Source organism: Sciurus vulgaris, assembly GCF_902686455.1.
Source record: "Sciurus vulgaris genome assembly, chromosome: 4".
NCBI classification, from domain to species: domain Eukaryota; kingdom Metazoa; phylum Chordata; class Mammalia; order Rodentia; family Sciuridae; genus Sciurus; species Sciurus vulgaris.
This window is the reverse complement of record NC_136464.1, coordinates 11,784,276-11,798,676: the sequence shown is the minus strand read 5'-3', so window position 1 is coordinate 11,798,676 and position 14,401 is coordinate 11,784,276. Positions and strand designations below refer to the sequence as shown.

Here is a 14,401-nt window from a genome sequence, read left to right as displayed (position 1 = left end):
GGTTTTCGGAAGCAGTCAGCCAGGCAGTGTCCAGGTTCAGGTCACCTGGCTGTGGGGGCCTTGGGCTCACCGCATTGCAGCTCTGAGAGTAATAGACAGCCCTGTCCAGCCTCCTCGGCTCAGGCATCCGAAGCCCCGTGAGCCACATGGTCCCCATGTTGCCCCTGAACAGAAGCTATGTCACCTCCCTATCAACAGTGCTTTAGGAGGGGCTGGGGCTGTGGCTCGGAGGTAAAGCGCTTGTCTGGCATGTGTGAGGCACTGGGTTCAATCCTCAGCACCATATTTAAATAAATAAGTAAATAAAGGTCCATCAACAACTTAAAAACTATTTTAAAAAAACAACAACAGTGCTTTAGGAGATCCTAATTTCTGGCAAACTTATCATAGGCTGTCAAGGGAACATTGACCTGAGATTTAGAAGTGTCTGGCTTCCCCCCACCCCTGTTCCTTTGATTAGTTTGTTCTTTTGTTCATTATTCATTCATTTTATATGTATATATATTATATACACCTGCATCCTGCTAGGGCTTGGTGCTGTTGCAGGTGTGGAAACACTGGTGGATTGGACCCTACAGTGAATGCAGTGAATGCCGGATCACCCTGGAAGGATTAGAAATCACAGATAGTCTTCCCCAAGGTTGATGCAGTTGGTCTGGGTGCAGCCTGGGAGCTGCAGCTTCTAAAATGGCTCACATCTACACACAAATTTCTTTTCAAGGAGAAAAAAAGGCTATCGGAAGAATGTCCTCCTAAGCAGGTGCTGTCCCTGGGATGGTCGAGAACAGGGCATGCTCAAGGGCAGGAGTCACCAGCGCCTGGGCCACTGAGCAGAGGGCAGCAGTCACCAGCCCAGGCCGTCCCAGGCACTTGCCATGTGGCAGGCGGCCCTCGATCTATGGAAGGTTTCGCTCAGGTCATGCAGGGCAAAACACAGAGATCCGAGCACCCACGTGGTGGATGTCCGGTGGTCAAAGTCCTCTGCTTTCCAGGCTCTTCAGTGATTTTGCAGCTGTGCTTTCAAAATAGTTGCTTTCTCTAGTTTGAAAAAGTTTCAACATCCACAAAAACAGAAGCAAGCACAGGTCACAAATCGGTGTGCTTCCTCTTTCCCCAGCATTTAAAGAAGAAACCCCGGAGTCCCAGGGGCCTTTCTGCCCCAGGCTGTCAGTCTTCTCTTCTTGCTGCTGTGCATAGGTCTGCAGTATAGGGCACAGGGCTTTGGGTCAGAGCCCAGGGCTTCGGATCTCTCATTTAGAGACATCAAGTAAGTAGATCTGGGTCTAGAACTCAGGTCCCGACTCCGTACCGAGGTCTTCCCAGTGTGCCAGCCCTGTTCCAGCTGTGGCCTGTGCAGCCTCTGGCCCTGGCCATTCCTGCCATCTGTCCTGCCCTGCCCCTCCACTCACTTGCCCGATTCTTCATCCCGTTCCTACCACCAGCAATACCTAAATTTTTCTTGGCCTTAAGAATAAGGGAGAGGAGTCAGGGGTGGTGACCACACCTGAAATCCCGACAGGACATGAGGATCACAAGTTCCAGACCATCCTGGGCAACTGAGCAAGACCCTGCCTCAAAAATAAAAAGGGCTCAGTGGTAGAGACTAGTGGGTTCGAGCCCCGGGGCCACACACACACACAAAGAATGAAGGAGAGGTCACTGCCTGACTCTGGGTGCCTTTTGTCACAGAGGGCCATGGTGATGGCACACGCCCATGCCATGTCTGGTGCCACACCCTCAGCTTCTCCCTAGACTCCCAGGCAACCTCTTTGACTGCGTGGTTCCAGCCAGAGAGGCCGCTGGCCTGGGCCCGTGAGTGCCCTCAGCACACCTCTCCTCTTCTTTCCCGATCCCCAGGCCCACACCCTCTTCTCCCCAACCCTGCCGCCCAGCTCAGTGGTTTTGACCTGCAGCTTGTCCGGGTGCCACCCGCCTTGTAAGACGCAGGCTTTGTTTTTGATGCTGCAGAAACATGGAATGAGCACAAGACATTCCGTGATAGCAGAGACCAGAATGAGGGGACAAGAGGCACAGACAGGAAAGTGGGGTTTGGTTTGGGTGTGTTTGTGGAACGTGCCATATGTCATTTTTTATTCGCATGAAAACATCTTTCTTGAAGTAATCGGAACCCACTCGGCTGTTGCTAACCAAATACCAAATGTTTCCCTTTTCCTCTCCTGTGCCTTCCAAGAGGCGGCTGGTGAGGAATTGCCCGTGTCCACGATGCTATCTTGCCTTTCAAACGTCACCGAGCTTTTTCCTCAGAGCAAACACCCAGTTGTTTTTTCCAGCTCTAGCAGGAATTTTTAAGAAGGAGCTGATTGCAAGTCACCCTTTCTGTTTATTGTTTCAGACCTGGCATGTGGCAGGGGGAGGGAGGCTCTGTGGTCCAGCCCCGGCTACTCTCATGCCCTCCGCACTGCCTTGGGAACCTTCAGGAACAACCCTCACAGAAACCTGGGGTTACTGAGAAACGAAGTTAAATAAAATAAAATGAAAGAGGCTTCCGTTGGTCAAGAGATGGCTGCAGGGGTCACGTTGAGCCCCTCCCCCCTTTACCATAACATGTGGTTTCACTTCCAAGGGCTCCGGTGTTAGCATTTCCATTTCCTCAGGAAGCCGCATTTCGTCCCTGCTCTTATTTCTGAAATGGAATGCAGGTTTTCCTTGGCCCAAGTTCAAGGAGTGCCTGGGGCGGTGGTGAGCACAGTTGCAGGCAGGTCTCGGTCTCGGTCACCCTCCCCCCTCAGCCAGCCAGGCTGCTCCTCAGGCCCGCTCTGGGAGCCTTGGCGGGCGGTGGGCTGCACTCGGGGCTTGTGGCCACCGGGGAAGCCATGCTGCCTCGCTGCCTGTGTTCTGGCCTTCTGGTGGGAAGCTCTGGTTGCCCTCCAAGCGACACATACCACAGACTCTTAATTAAGAAAGTATGTTCCCATTTCGTGTCACTCGAAAAGAATGAAAACAATGACAGCATTTATTTGTCTTCGCTATCAATATCATTCCTGCTTCTGAGTCTACTGGGGGTTCTGGGTCTTGAAGGAATTGCCTGGGTTGTGAGATTTTAACCTCAGGCATGTGCTGTTGGGACACATGTGGCTTCTTTCAGGGAGGGGGCTCCACACAAGGCAGAGGAGGCCGGCAGAGCCCTGCCAGGCCCCTCCAAAACCTGGAAGCCAGCAGCTCAGGGACAGCGGGTGACTCTGGCCTTCAGGGCTGGTGGGAGTCTAACCCCTTTCCAGTTTTACATCCCATCATCCTTTTGAATCTTCAGAGAAATAAAAGCCACGTTTTCTTGAGTCTCGTAGAGGAGACAGTGGGCTGAGTGGCTGCTGCTGACATAGTGCTTGTAGCTAAGACGGGGCTGGGCCCAGGGCTGTCACCGGCTGATGGGATGGCCCATCTGCCACAGGAGGCAACAGGGCCCAAGGCAAAGGTTGTCCGAGACTGTGCAATGACCCAGGCTGCTCGGTCGGTGGCGTGATTGCCACGTGGAGGTGAATAGTTGTGTGCTGCGTGGGGCTGTGCGGTACACTGGGAAGTCCAGCTGTATGCTGTCTCTACCCACTAGTTATCATAGTACCTGCAGCCGCAAGGACCAAAGAGTCTGCACGTTGCCCAGAGTGGCCCAGCTGAGATCCTCTGAGCCCTGGGAGAGCTGGGAGTCAGAGCCAAGCCTGCGCAGCTCTAGGGAAGTCCTCAGCTGCCTCCAGGCTGTTGGCAGGGCGGAAAGTGCTTCCTGTTTCTAAGATGCTGCACTAATGAGCTGTGATCACACACCTTCCAGAAACTCCACTAGGATCCAGCAGAGGACAAGAATTCCTTGAGCATGCTGCTGGGGCAGGCCATGGTGACTCCAGTGGCGCACTGAGCAAAGCCCGTAGGCTGTCATTTTGGGTCTCCTAAGGTCAAAAGCCTTATTATTCCTCACATTTTTGGTTGCAAGTGACTGAAACCCAAATCAAACTAGTTTAAGGACAAAAGGAAATCTGTTGGTTTATCTAAGTGAAAAGTCCAGGGGTAGATCTCTGACTTCAGGTATGGCTGTATCCAGGCCTCAGACGTCATTGGGACACTGCTCCTCTTTGTTCTCTAGCAGGGTCTTCCCACATGACCATAAGATAGGTACTAGCCACCCCAGGCATAGTCCTAAGAGTTTAAGACCTCAGAGAAAGAAAACTGGCTTTCCTCAGAGGGTCAATAAAAGATCAAGGAAAGACCTGGGTCCTATACCTCTCTGGGGCTGAGGTTGGCTTCACCGAAGAATTAGCATAGTTAGGAGGAGTGACTTCTAAGAAAGGGACACAAGACAAAACCCACTTGTGTGTCCAGAGCAGCACTGTCTTTACTGGTCTGTGATAAGAGAGAGGCTAGATGCACTCCAGCCATCGACTGTCTATGGCAGCCAGGTGTGTGATGAGGAGACTCATCTCAAGCAGGTTTTAGACTCAGCTGGGAGGTTGTGAGCAGTCAAGTGACAGAAGTGTCAATCCACAATGAGCTGGAAGTGTTGGAGACTTGGTCCTTTCCCACAGAGCTGGGAAAGCACTGCTCTGCACCGAGGGCGTGCTGAACCCCACTGCGAGGCCACCAGTGGATGTGGATGCAGCAGGTCAGAGCAGGCCCGAGACCCTGCCCCTCCAGTGAGCTCCCAGGTGACGCTGACACAGCCCTGCTCTGGGTGAGTCCAGTTAGGATTCTCTCATTTTATAGTGGAGCAAACAAACTCAGAGAACTCAGGTGACATGACTTGAACTTTCTTTTTCCATTGATTAGCTTCATTGAAGTATTATTGCTTACCCGTAATTAAATTCGCCAATTTTAACTATATGGTTACTTTTGAGAATCTCTATTTCTCTTTGTTGAAATGATCTTTTGCTTCCTGCAGGTGCTCTTTCAGCTTATTGGTATTATCATTCATTGCCTGCATTTGCTCTCTTATCTCATCCTTTGCTTCACGAATCATCTCAATCATGTATAATCTGAAGTCCTTTTCTGACATTTCTTCTAACATACTGTCATTGGATTCTATTACTATAGAATCTAGATTTGTTTGGATCATTTTCTTCCCTTGTTTTTTCATGTTGTTCACGTATCTTCCCCTCTAGCAGTGCAGATCTGGGGTATTGCAGATTCCTTCCTATAGGCTTATAGTGGCCCTATAGGTTTCCAAAACCCTTTAAGGGAGATCAATATTAGCAGTGCCCAATTCAGACACTATGCAATCCTAGACCAAATAGCCCCTATGAGGACAATAACAAAATTGTCATAATAAACAGAATGAGTTAAAATATTATCTTCAATAAAACAAACAGATTTGCAATAAGGTCTGCAGTTTCTAATGGAGGACAAAGAGGATGCAGAGGGATGTAGAATGTGGCTGTTAATGGGATAAGAAAAGATTATACAGAAGTTCTAGATAATAGAAAAGGGGAGAGTGTAATCAAAAGAAATTGGATGTTAGCATGCAAAAAAGGGAGAAAGAGACTCTGAGGGAACAGGTAAACAAAAGGAAAAGAGAGCAAGAAAAGTAAAGAAATTAAAAACAAATTTTTTCTATAAGGAGAAAAAAGAAAATCTACAGTATAACAGTCATATAGTAATGAAACCTCCCAGTGTTCAGTAGCCTGATGCATGAGAGGTACCTGACAATGAGCTTCAAGCCTCCAGTAGGCATCTCAGGATGGGATTTGCCCCACCTAAAGATGGGAGCTCCGGCTTCCAGGATTATCCAAGATGGCCGCTCTGGCTTCAAAATGTGTTGGCAAATGGGGAGCTGCAGCTCAGGGTGTGGACGTGGTCCGCTGGAGGTCCTGGAGGCGGGTGCGGTTGGTCAGGCAGGGGTCCTGGAGGTCTGGTGTGTTTGGTGTGGTTGTGGGATCCTGGAGGCTGGGTACAATCAGTTGGTCTGGGGTCCCGGTGATAGGGCACAGTCAGTTGGTCTGGGGGTCCTGGTGGCAGGGAGCAGTCAGTTGATGTGAGGGCCCCAGAGGCAGGGAGTGATCGGTCGGGCTGAGGGATCCTGGAGACGGGGCTCAGTCAGTCCGGCCAGGGGTCCTACAGGGCCTGGCTGTTGTCTCAAAACAGCCAGGCAGCCACGTGTAATCAAACCTGCAGGTACTGTGACAGAGAACTTCCAGGCAACAGCAGGCAGCTGGTGCTCCACCGGTGGTCGGCGATCAGTTTGCTGTTATAGGAAGATCGGGAGGTGAACCTTGTGCGTTGGGTGATGGATAGGTGTAAAGCAGGCGATGGACTGGGCAGAGGCAGGCAAATGGCGGATGATAGGCGCCTGACAGTGAGCAATCTGCACTCAAAAAAGGCGTCGATATCCTGGCAGACTGCAGGTGATCACAGCAGACAAATGCGGTAAACACCAAAGAATCAATAAGCAGCAAAAACTGCCTCACCAAGAAACAGAAATCCTCTGCTTGAAACCAGAGTTATGGAGCGACAAGGAATGCAGCCTCCCTCTAGTCCGCCATCTTGGATCCCCCTATATAGTTCTTTTGAAAAATGTGTACAGCCATGTAGCCATCCCGATCACCCCAAGAACATTTTTAACACCCCAAGAAGTTCCTTTATGCCGCTTTGTTCCCTTGTGCTTATCCTTGTCCTGCCCCCTGTATCTACTGGTCTGATTTCTGTCACTATGGGCGTGCCTTTTCTAGAATTTCCAATGAGCAGAGTCTACTGCATGGTAGTTGCCTCATGGCTGGTTCTGTGACGCGGATGCTGTTTCTGGGATTCGCCGTGGCGCGGGTATTGATGACTCGTGTTTTCTGACCAGCGAGTGGTATTCCACTGAACCAATGTGCCACCATTTGTTTTCCCATTTGCCAGTGGATGGACATTTGGATTCTTTCCAGAAGTCCCTCGACTTTGAAGGGCCTTGGGTTCAACCTGGAATGAACCTGGGTTTTCTGACTTCACACCTGGGTTTTCTGACTTCAGTCCTGGTTTCCTTTGTGGTTGACCACAGACTCGGGTGACATGGACACTTCAACCCTCAGAAGCTCCTCCCTGCTCTTTTCAAGGCAGCAGGGGTTCCTTGACCCCAGGAAGGAGACAGGAGTCAGAGGAACTGGGTCAGCACCCCATTGTGCAGGGTCAGGCGTCCAAGGCCCCAGGAGAAGCAGGGATCGGCAGGTAGGCCAAATGTGGCCCTCCACCTGTTTTTGTAAGTAACAGTGGACACAGCCATGCCTGTGGACAATTTGTGTATTGTCATGGAGGCTTTCATTGCAATAGTTGTGACAGAGACCATATGGCCTCTAAAGGCTAACAGATTTACCACTAGGGCTTTATAGGAATTTTTGCCAACTTTGCCTTAGAACCAGGAATCCCCAGGGGGCTGGACAGAGCTTTGGTGTCCTGGTTAAAGCTGAGCTCCAAAGATGACCTTGGAATCTGCCCAAATCCCTCCAATCATCTGCCGTTATGAAGCTGGCAGCCGAGAAGCTCTCCAGGGTGCAAAGGGACTTAGAGACTGTTACTCAAACTCCCCTGTGTTGTAGATGAAGAAACCGAGGCCTCCAAGGTGACGCAGAATCAGCAGCAAGGCTGAGACCGTCCTTGGCAATGGCCTGAGGTCGGAAGCCCGTTATGAGAACAAACTGGGAGGCCCCTGGCATTGCTGGGTGAGGTGGTGAGGGCAGGGCCCTTGTCTCCGTGCGCCCTCTGTTGACAGCATGGCCAAGGACAGTTCCTTGCCGACCCCTCCCTCAGCATGACTTGCTGACGCCTGCTCCTTTGTGCCTAATCTCCCATCCCCGAGTAACCTCCCACTTTCTGTGCGTTTTCCTTAAGCCACTCTGGAAGGTCTACTTGGTGGCACTTTGCACTGTTCAAGCCCTATCCCTGTGTTCAAGAGACCTGAGACAAGAGTTGAATGAATTAAGGGCCCAAAAGAACAAAGAATGGTTGGGCGATTTGTGGACACTGGAGGCAGGGAACCTGGAACTCCCTCCTAACTTATGTGAAGACAGCTTCTCTCTAACTTAGAAGAAACATCGATGAGGCCCATGGCCCACAGCTGTGTGTGTGTGTGTGTACAATGAGTATGCAGCACTTGGTGCCTGTGTGGACAGATCCCAGGTTCTCCCCACCTGAAAGACAGAGAGATTGAGAGGCAGAGGCTTCTGCTTTGCTGGGGCTTCTGCTCCACTGCACCGCAGCCACACCAGGGAGCAGGGTTGTGGGCAGCCCCTTGCAGCCTGGATTTCAGAGTCTGGCCAGCTTCTGCTGAGACAGATCAGAAAGGGTCTCTCCCAAGGACGTGCCGTAGAGCTCCACAGGCCTCTGATGTCAGTCTTCTGACTTTCCAGAAGCGACCCGCTCCTCCAGTTTGCTCTCATCACATCAAGAACTTAGATTTGTGTCTCCCCATCACTTTGATTATTCCCAAACACACACTGTCCCTCCCAGGGCTTGTCCATTTCTACTACAAACATTGCACTTGGATTTTGCTGTTTTGGGTGCTTCCTGGAAGACAGACCCATTTTCCAGGCACAAGGATGCAGCCTGTAATGCCAGTGACTCAGGAGGCTGAGGCAGGAGGATCACAAGTTTGAGGACAGCCTGGGCAACTCTCAGAAAAGAAGGGAAGGGGCTAGTGATGCAGCTCAGTAGTAGAGCACCCCTGAGTTCAATTCCCCGTACATTAAAAGGAGAAGGAGATGGGGAGAAGGATCAGGGGAAGAAGGAAGAAGAGGAGAACCCATTTATCTTTGAGGCTGAAGGAAAAGAAAACAAAAACTCTGAAAAGATGATTACTGATCCTTTCATTCCATTCCTGGGCTTCCAGTGCATGGCTTTCTTGCCCGGGATGCCCCGTGCTGTTGGGAGAAGCACGGAACCCATTGCTGACAGCTTGTGTGGGAATCACATGATGTTTACTGTGCAAGTTTCTAGCAGCCTTGTTTCCATACTGACGGCAGGCGCCATATGGAGAGGGAAGACTCCTGCTAGATGCACTCGGGAGGAATCACAGTTTGCTACGGGAAATCTCACCCTTGCTTTTGGAAATGGGGCGAGGGTCAGCTTGCTCAGTCACACGTGAGGTCTCCCCCTTAGTCAAATAAAACTGAAGTTTGTCGCGAAGCAATTGACTGTGCATCTGCGTTTGTGCTGGGAAAGCTCCCTGACTGCCCAAGGACGCAAAGCCTTGTTTTTCTCCCATGGCAGGGTCGGGTCGAGTGGGAGGCAGTGGGAGGGCAGGCTGAGCTGCAGGCCCTCACGCTCATAGGCGCAGGCTGCAGACCCGTCACAGGCCACTGCGCCCAGGTTCCCTCCTGTGGCTGACAATGATACTCATCTAACGTGACATTTTGTAACTGTCACTTGGGATCTCGTCTGCTCACCCACACACACCCCTGCTGCCCTTTGCAGTGAGCAGCCCACCCGCCCTCCATTAGAACCTGGCAGGCGGCGAGGCTAAATGCTCGCTGGAGTGGCTCTTTGTGAACCATCTGTCTTTGCAGCGAGGTGCCTCTGCCCGTGGTTGAAGGGCAGAGTTGAGGCAATAGTCCAACTCCAGTTTGAGCCACCCAGCCAATGGAGAAGGGCCAGGGGTGGCAGGCCCAGGGTGGGGCACTTGGCTGGTGGCTCATCCTTGTTGATCAATGCGTCCACTTGAGAGAATGTGACACGTTTGAGTGTCCTCTTCTACAGGATACTCAGAACACGTGAATTCCTACGAAAAACTACCTGTAGGCACTTTACCCATGAAGGAAAAGTGTGTGTCTGGTCACTGCTCTTTCTATTCCAAGAGGCGGACACGGCTGCCACTGGCTGGAGCGGCGTCTCAGTCAGTGCATACCCTGCAGCCCGGGGATGGCCTCTGGCAAGGCTGCCTCCAGGGGCCCCTCTCCGCTCAGCTGCTTCCCTGTGCTGCCTTCAGTCTGATGGGTGCTCGCTGCCTGTGTGGAAGGACAATCTGACCAGCCCCATGGCCTTGTCATCGGGATATGAGCCAGTACGTTCCCAGGAAGTTTGGGCAAAAGCCCTGCAAGGACTCCGGGAACTCAGGTTCTCTCCCGGGGTCTGTCACTCTAAAGGCCTCTGATTGGCTATAGTTGAGGCACGTGTTCATACTTGCGACTGGGAGGCTGAAGACTGATTGGCTGGTGTTGATCATGTGCTCATCCTTGAACCTATCATTATGGCTAGAGGAACGAGCACCCTGATTCACATGTGCATCTTCCAAGGCTTGGAGGCATCGGTTGGCCTGGAACCAGAAGACAGGGGCAGTGCTTGTTCAGATGTGGGGAGAGAAGGGCCCTTAAAAGATGGGAGATGGAACAAACCCAAAGCACCCCACATCCAGGACAATAACCGGTGGGGTTTATTGAGCATATTCTATGTGCCAGACTTGGCTCTGAGGACTTGCTGGGCATTGTGGTATTCAATCCCCATGACAGTGCCAGGGGATAGATACCGTTATTCTCCCCAGCCCGCAGATGAGGACCGGGGTTAGATGGTAGGGGGAAAGTATGGAGGCAGTTGCCCCTGATCACTCGGCTGAGTGGTGGGGCTGGCATTCGAACCCTGGTTGAACTCCAGAGCCCACATCAGCCATCATGAGATGTCCCCTCCCTACAGTAATAGCGTCACATCCTGTGAACAGACTCTTTATGAGCGTGAAAGTGAGCTGGCACCATGGTTGTGTTCAGAGCTTCTTGTTGGGCCTGTCTCCAGAGAAACCCTTTCTAAGGGTCCTGACCGGGCTCCCCTACACCCAGCAAGGATGCAGTCGTTCCTTCCAACCAAGTAGCTCTCTAAAGCTACATCCGTGCAACTGCACATTTGAAGGCCCATTGCTCAGGGCTTGGGAGGGTCTGAAGCAGCAGGTCTTAGTGCTGGGAGCATCTTTCTGACCAGGGAAAACTTCTTGCAAAAGTTTCAGTGACACTGAAGGAAGAGACAGAAAGGACCTCTGTCCCAACTCCAAACATGTACATTTGGTATTCAGAGGAGGAAAAACACCCTGAGAGGTTGAGTGAGTTTTTAGAAGTAACTCAGCAGATCTTAGCTAGCACTGCAGTCTCGAGCCCTTGCAGCTGAGAGTTTTGCACTGTTTCCTCTTCAGAACCCTCTTGGCTGCTGAATGACTGAGGGCAGATGACTTCCTGTCTCCATGCCTCTAGCTCCTCAACTGGAAATGCAGGGTTTTCATAGTTTGAAGCATTCTGAGAGTAGACTTTGTTCCAATTGGGTAAAAATTATTTTTTCTTTTCTTTCTTTTTTTTTTTTTTAAACTGTGTCCACTAGGATGCTTTGAATTATAAGTAATTTGAAATTTTTCAAATTGTCCTAAACAAAGAAAATATGTTGCCTTATAAATAAGCTTTTCAGATGTGGTTTGGGTTGCAGGCGTGGTTTGATCTAGAAGTCTATAACATCACCAGGGGACCAACTCTGCTTTTGTCACTTTCCTGGCTCTTCCAGAGGTCAGTCTCTTCCCCAGCAGCTTTCCTTGAGGTGTCAGTGCACCGCGGCAACCCTGGCCTCACCCTCCCACCCCTACACTCAGCTCCAGAGCAGAGTGTCCCTACCCTGGCTTCCCGTGCAGTCTGACGTTTGCTCCAATGGACTGGCTTAGATCACATGCCTGCCACCTTACCCATTCTCCAGAAACAGGGCCTGTGCTAGCTGACTAGCCAGCCAGGGGACAGAGCCGTAGTCCCCAGAACCATTGACATCTCTGTATAGAAATCCGGTTGTTGGTAAGGCAGAATGGATGGGGAGCTGGGTAGTGACTGGCACCTATCTCTGCCCTGACCTTGTCCCTCTGGGTCTGCAAAGCCTGTGAGATACATAAGCCCAGAGAGTTTGTGGTCACCTTGCTCCATCCAGCTGGGGATGGAGGTCAAGATGTGGGATGGGGGCGGCCTGCCTGGCTTCTCTGGAGTCTCACCACACTCTCTTCTCTTGCCTCCAGACAGAGATTACTGCAGTTTGTGCGACAAGCAGCCGATCGGGAGGCTGCTCTTCCGGCAGTTCTGCGAAACCAGGCCTGGGCTGGAGTGCTACATTCAGTTCCTGGACTCGGTGGTAAGTCCCTCTCCTGGGGGTGGCCCCTGCGTCCTCTGTGATCACTTTTTGCTTAGAGAGAGACAGATAGAGAGAGACACAGAACTCATGGTTTAGAAGGCCTAAGAATAAACTACTGCTTAAGAAACCCAGAGGTTGGGCCATTTCCCCAACACCCCTGAAGTAGCTCTGGGGTTCTGTGGCCTTCCCCCCACTGCGAAGCCGTTTGATACAGTGGGAAGCTGGGCTGCTTTGTCCCCTGGCTTCCTGTCTGCTTCCCCACTAGGAAGCAAGCTCCTGGGCTCTGGGCCTCCTCTCCGCCCAGCCCAGCGCCCGGAGTGTTTGTGGGTGAACGTGCATCAACCCTTTCAAGCTGGCTGAGCGCTGTGCTCTGGGATCCAGCTCGGGTGCCCTGCCTGATGCTGTCAGGGCTGCCTTCAGCTGCTGTCCCCTGCTTGTTTGACAGATGCTCTGATCTGCAGCTTTGAGGGCAGGGAGTGGAAATGCCTCAGTGCTTGCCCAGAAGGCATGGCCCCTTGGCTTAGCCAACTGCCCGGTGGGTCGCTAGCTGAGGCAGAAGAGGGGTGGGAGGTGAGGACTGGGTCACCCGCACCCGCTCCTAGGGCAGGGCCCAGGTACTGTTTCTTATAGGCCCTCATGCTGCCCTGGCTGCCGCTGTCCCCTCCCCGTCTCAGTTTGGCAGCAGCCCCAGTTTCTGTGTCTCTTCAGGTTCTTCACATGGCTCACTAGACCCACGAGCCAAACTGCCCACTGGATGTCTCCACCAAAATCCCACAGGCCCCATCAAGGTCCTTGTATCCAAGACACGCTCAGCACCCTCCCCAGCCCCCAGAGCTAGCAGCCCTGACGCAGCACCCCACAGCCACCTGAACTGTTCGCACCGTCTGGGACTCCTCCCCGCCCTTGTCCTTCCCACGGTCAGGACCATGCGCTTGGCTCCTGGACCTCTGGCCAGTTCCCTCCCGGGACCCTCGCCTGGTCCCAGAGCAGGCTGTGGGGTATCTTGCATGAGTGATTACAGTGGTCCTGAACCTCGGCTGAGGTAGGACACCGGGAAGCTGTGAAAGGTACCAGCGCCAGAGCCGAAGCCCAGACTAATGAATCTGGATCTCTGGGGGTGAGGCTTCATGTTTTTATAACTTTTTATTATGGAAAATTTCAAGCTATAAAAAGTAAAAGCCAGCTGAATGTGCCCTTCACCCCACTTCCACGGTGACGAGCTCCAGGCCAATTTTCTTTCCCCAGCCCCCACCCTCCCTCAACAGCATCTCATGGCAAACCTCAGATATCCTATTATTTTGCCTGTGAACTTTTCAGGATGCATCTCTAATGTTATCAAATATCAGTGTTCGAATTTCTGATTTTCTCGTTCATTTAATAAGATCATGTTGTAGCTGTTGGTGGAGCAGATCTGGGTAGGGCCCACACGTGGTGCCTGGTTCATCAGCTTCCTGACTCTAGTCCCCCAGTAACTGTCTCCCACTGTGATGGGTTTCTGTTCCTCCAGAGCCCCCCGTCCCCTGAGTCATTTAATAGGTTTCTCAATATTTCTTGTAAATCTCTTAGTTGGATCTAGGAACTGATCAGATTCAGTTTCCCTTTTTGGAGTGTGCGTGTGTGACTGACTTTGTAAAGTGGCTATGTGTCCTTCTGTCAGGAACCATGTCAATCTGTGTCTTTCTTTGTGAGATGATAGCAGCCATGGGTATTCAACCCCTAAATCTGTTGATTAACAAGGGGTTACAACATGGCAGAATTTTAATTTGATCATTTGATCATGCCTGACTGGAACGCTTCTTTCAATCACTATCTGGTTACCCAGCGGTCAAGAGAAAATGACTGGTTGATTCTTACAGAGGAAATGACTGGTTGATTCTTTTCCTGCATTTATATTTTTAAGACCCCGATTGGGCAAACTTGCATCCTCCAACAGGAGGCTCGGCAGTTTCTGACCAGTGGGTCTCCATGTGTTGGATGTACTTCGATGCACCATCATCCTTGTCTTTGCTGATCCTTCCTGCCATTGTGGCTGGCCAGCAGTAGCCCCTTCAAGTGGGCTTCTGAGTCCTTGGCAGGTCCCAGGGATCACTGGCAGCTCCTTGCTGTCTGGATCAACAGCATTCTGGGCTCTTCTTGTACCACAGACCATTGGTTCAAAAAGACCTGGTCCCCTTTCCTGGGAGACGGTTCTTGGAGATCCAGCATGGTGTTTATCACTAGACTGACCACAGTTTCTAGCAGATAATGGCATTTTTCAAATCTCCCAGGACTTTAATGTGTGTCTGGGGTTGGGAAGCACTGACATCCAGGATGATGCCTGGCTTTTGAGGATGACTTAGCCGAGCTGCCA

The 14,401-nt window shown here is 51.5% G+C and overlaps 1 protein-coding gene across 2 annotated transcripts in view; it reads left to right on the top strand.

Annotated features, from left to right (window-relative positions):
- Window positions 1-14,401, top strand: part of GRK5 (G protein-coupled receptor kinase 5) — a 196,954-nt gene that overhangs the window by 120,620 nt on the left and 61,933 nt on the right. For both annotated transcript variants that reach the window (XM_079137154.1, XM_079137153.1), the window contains one exon: window positions 11,939-12,051. In XM_079137154.1, the coding sequence (XP_078993280.1) occupies window positions 11,939-12,051 (113 nt within the window). The remainder of the gene's footprint in view (window positions 1-11,938; window positions 12,052-14,401) is intronic.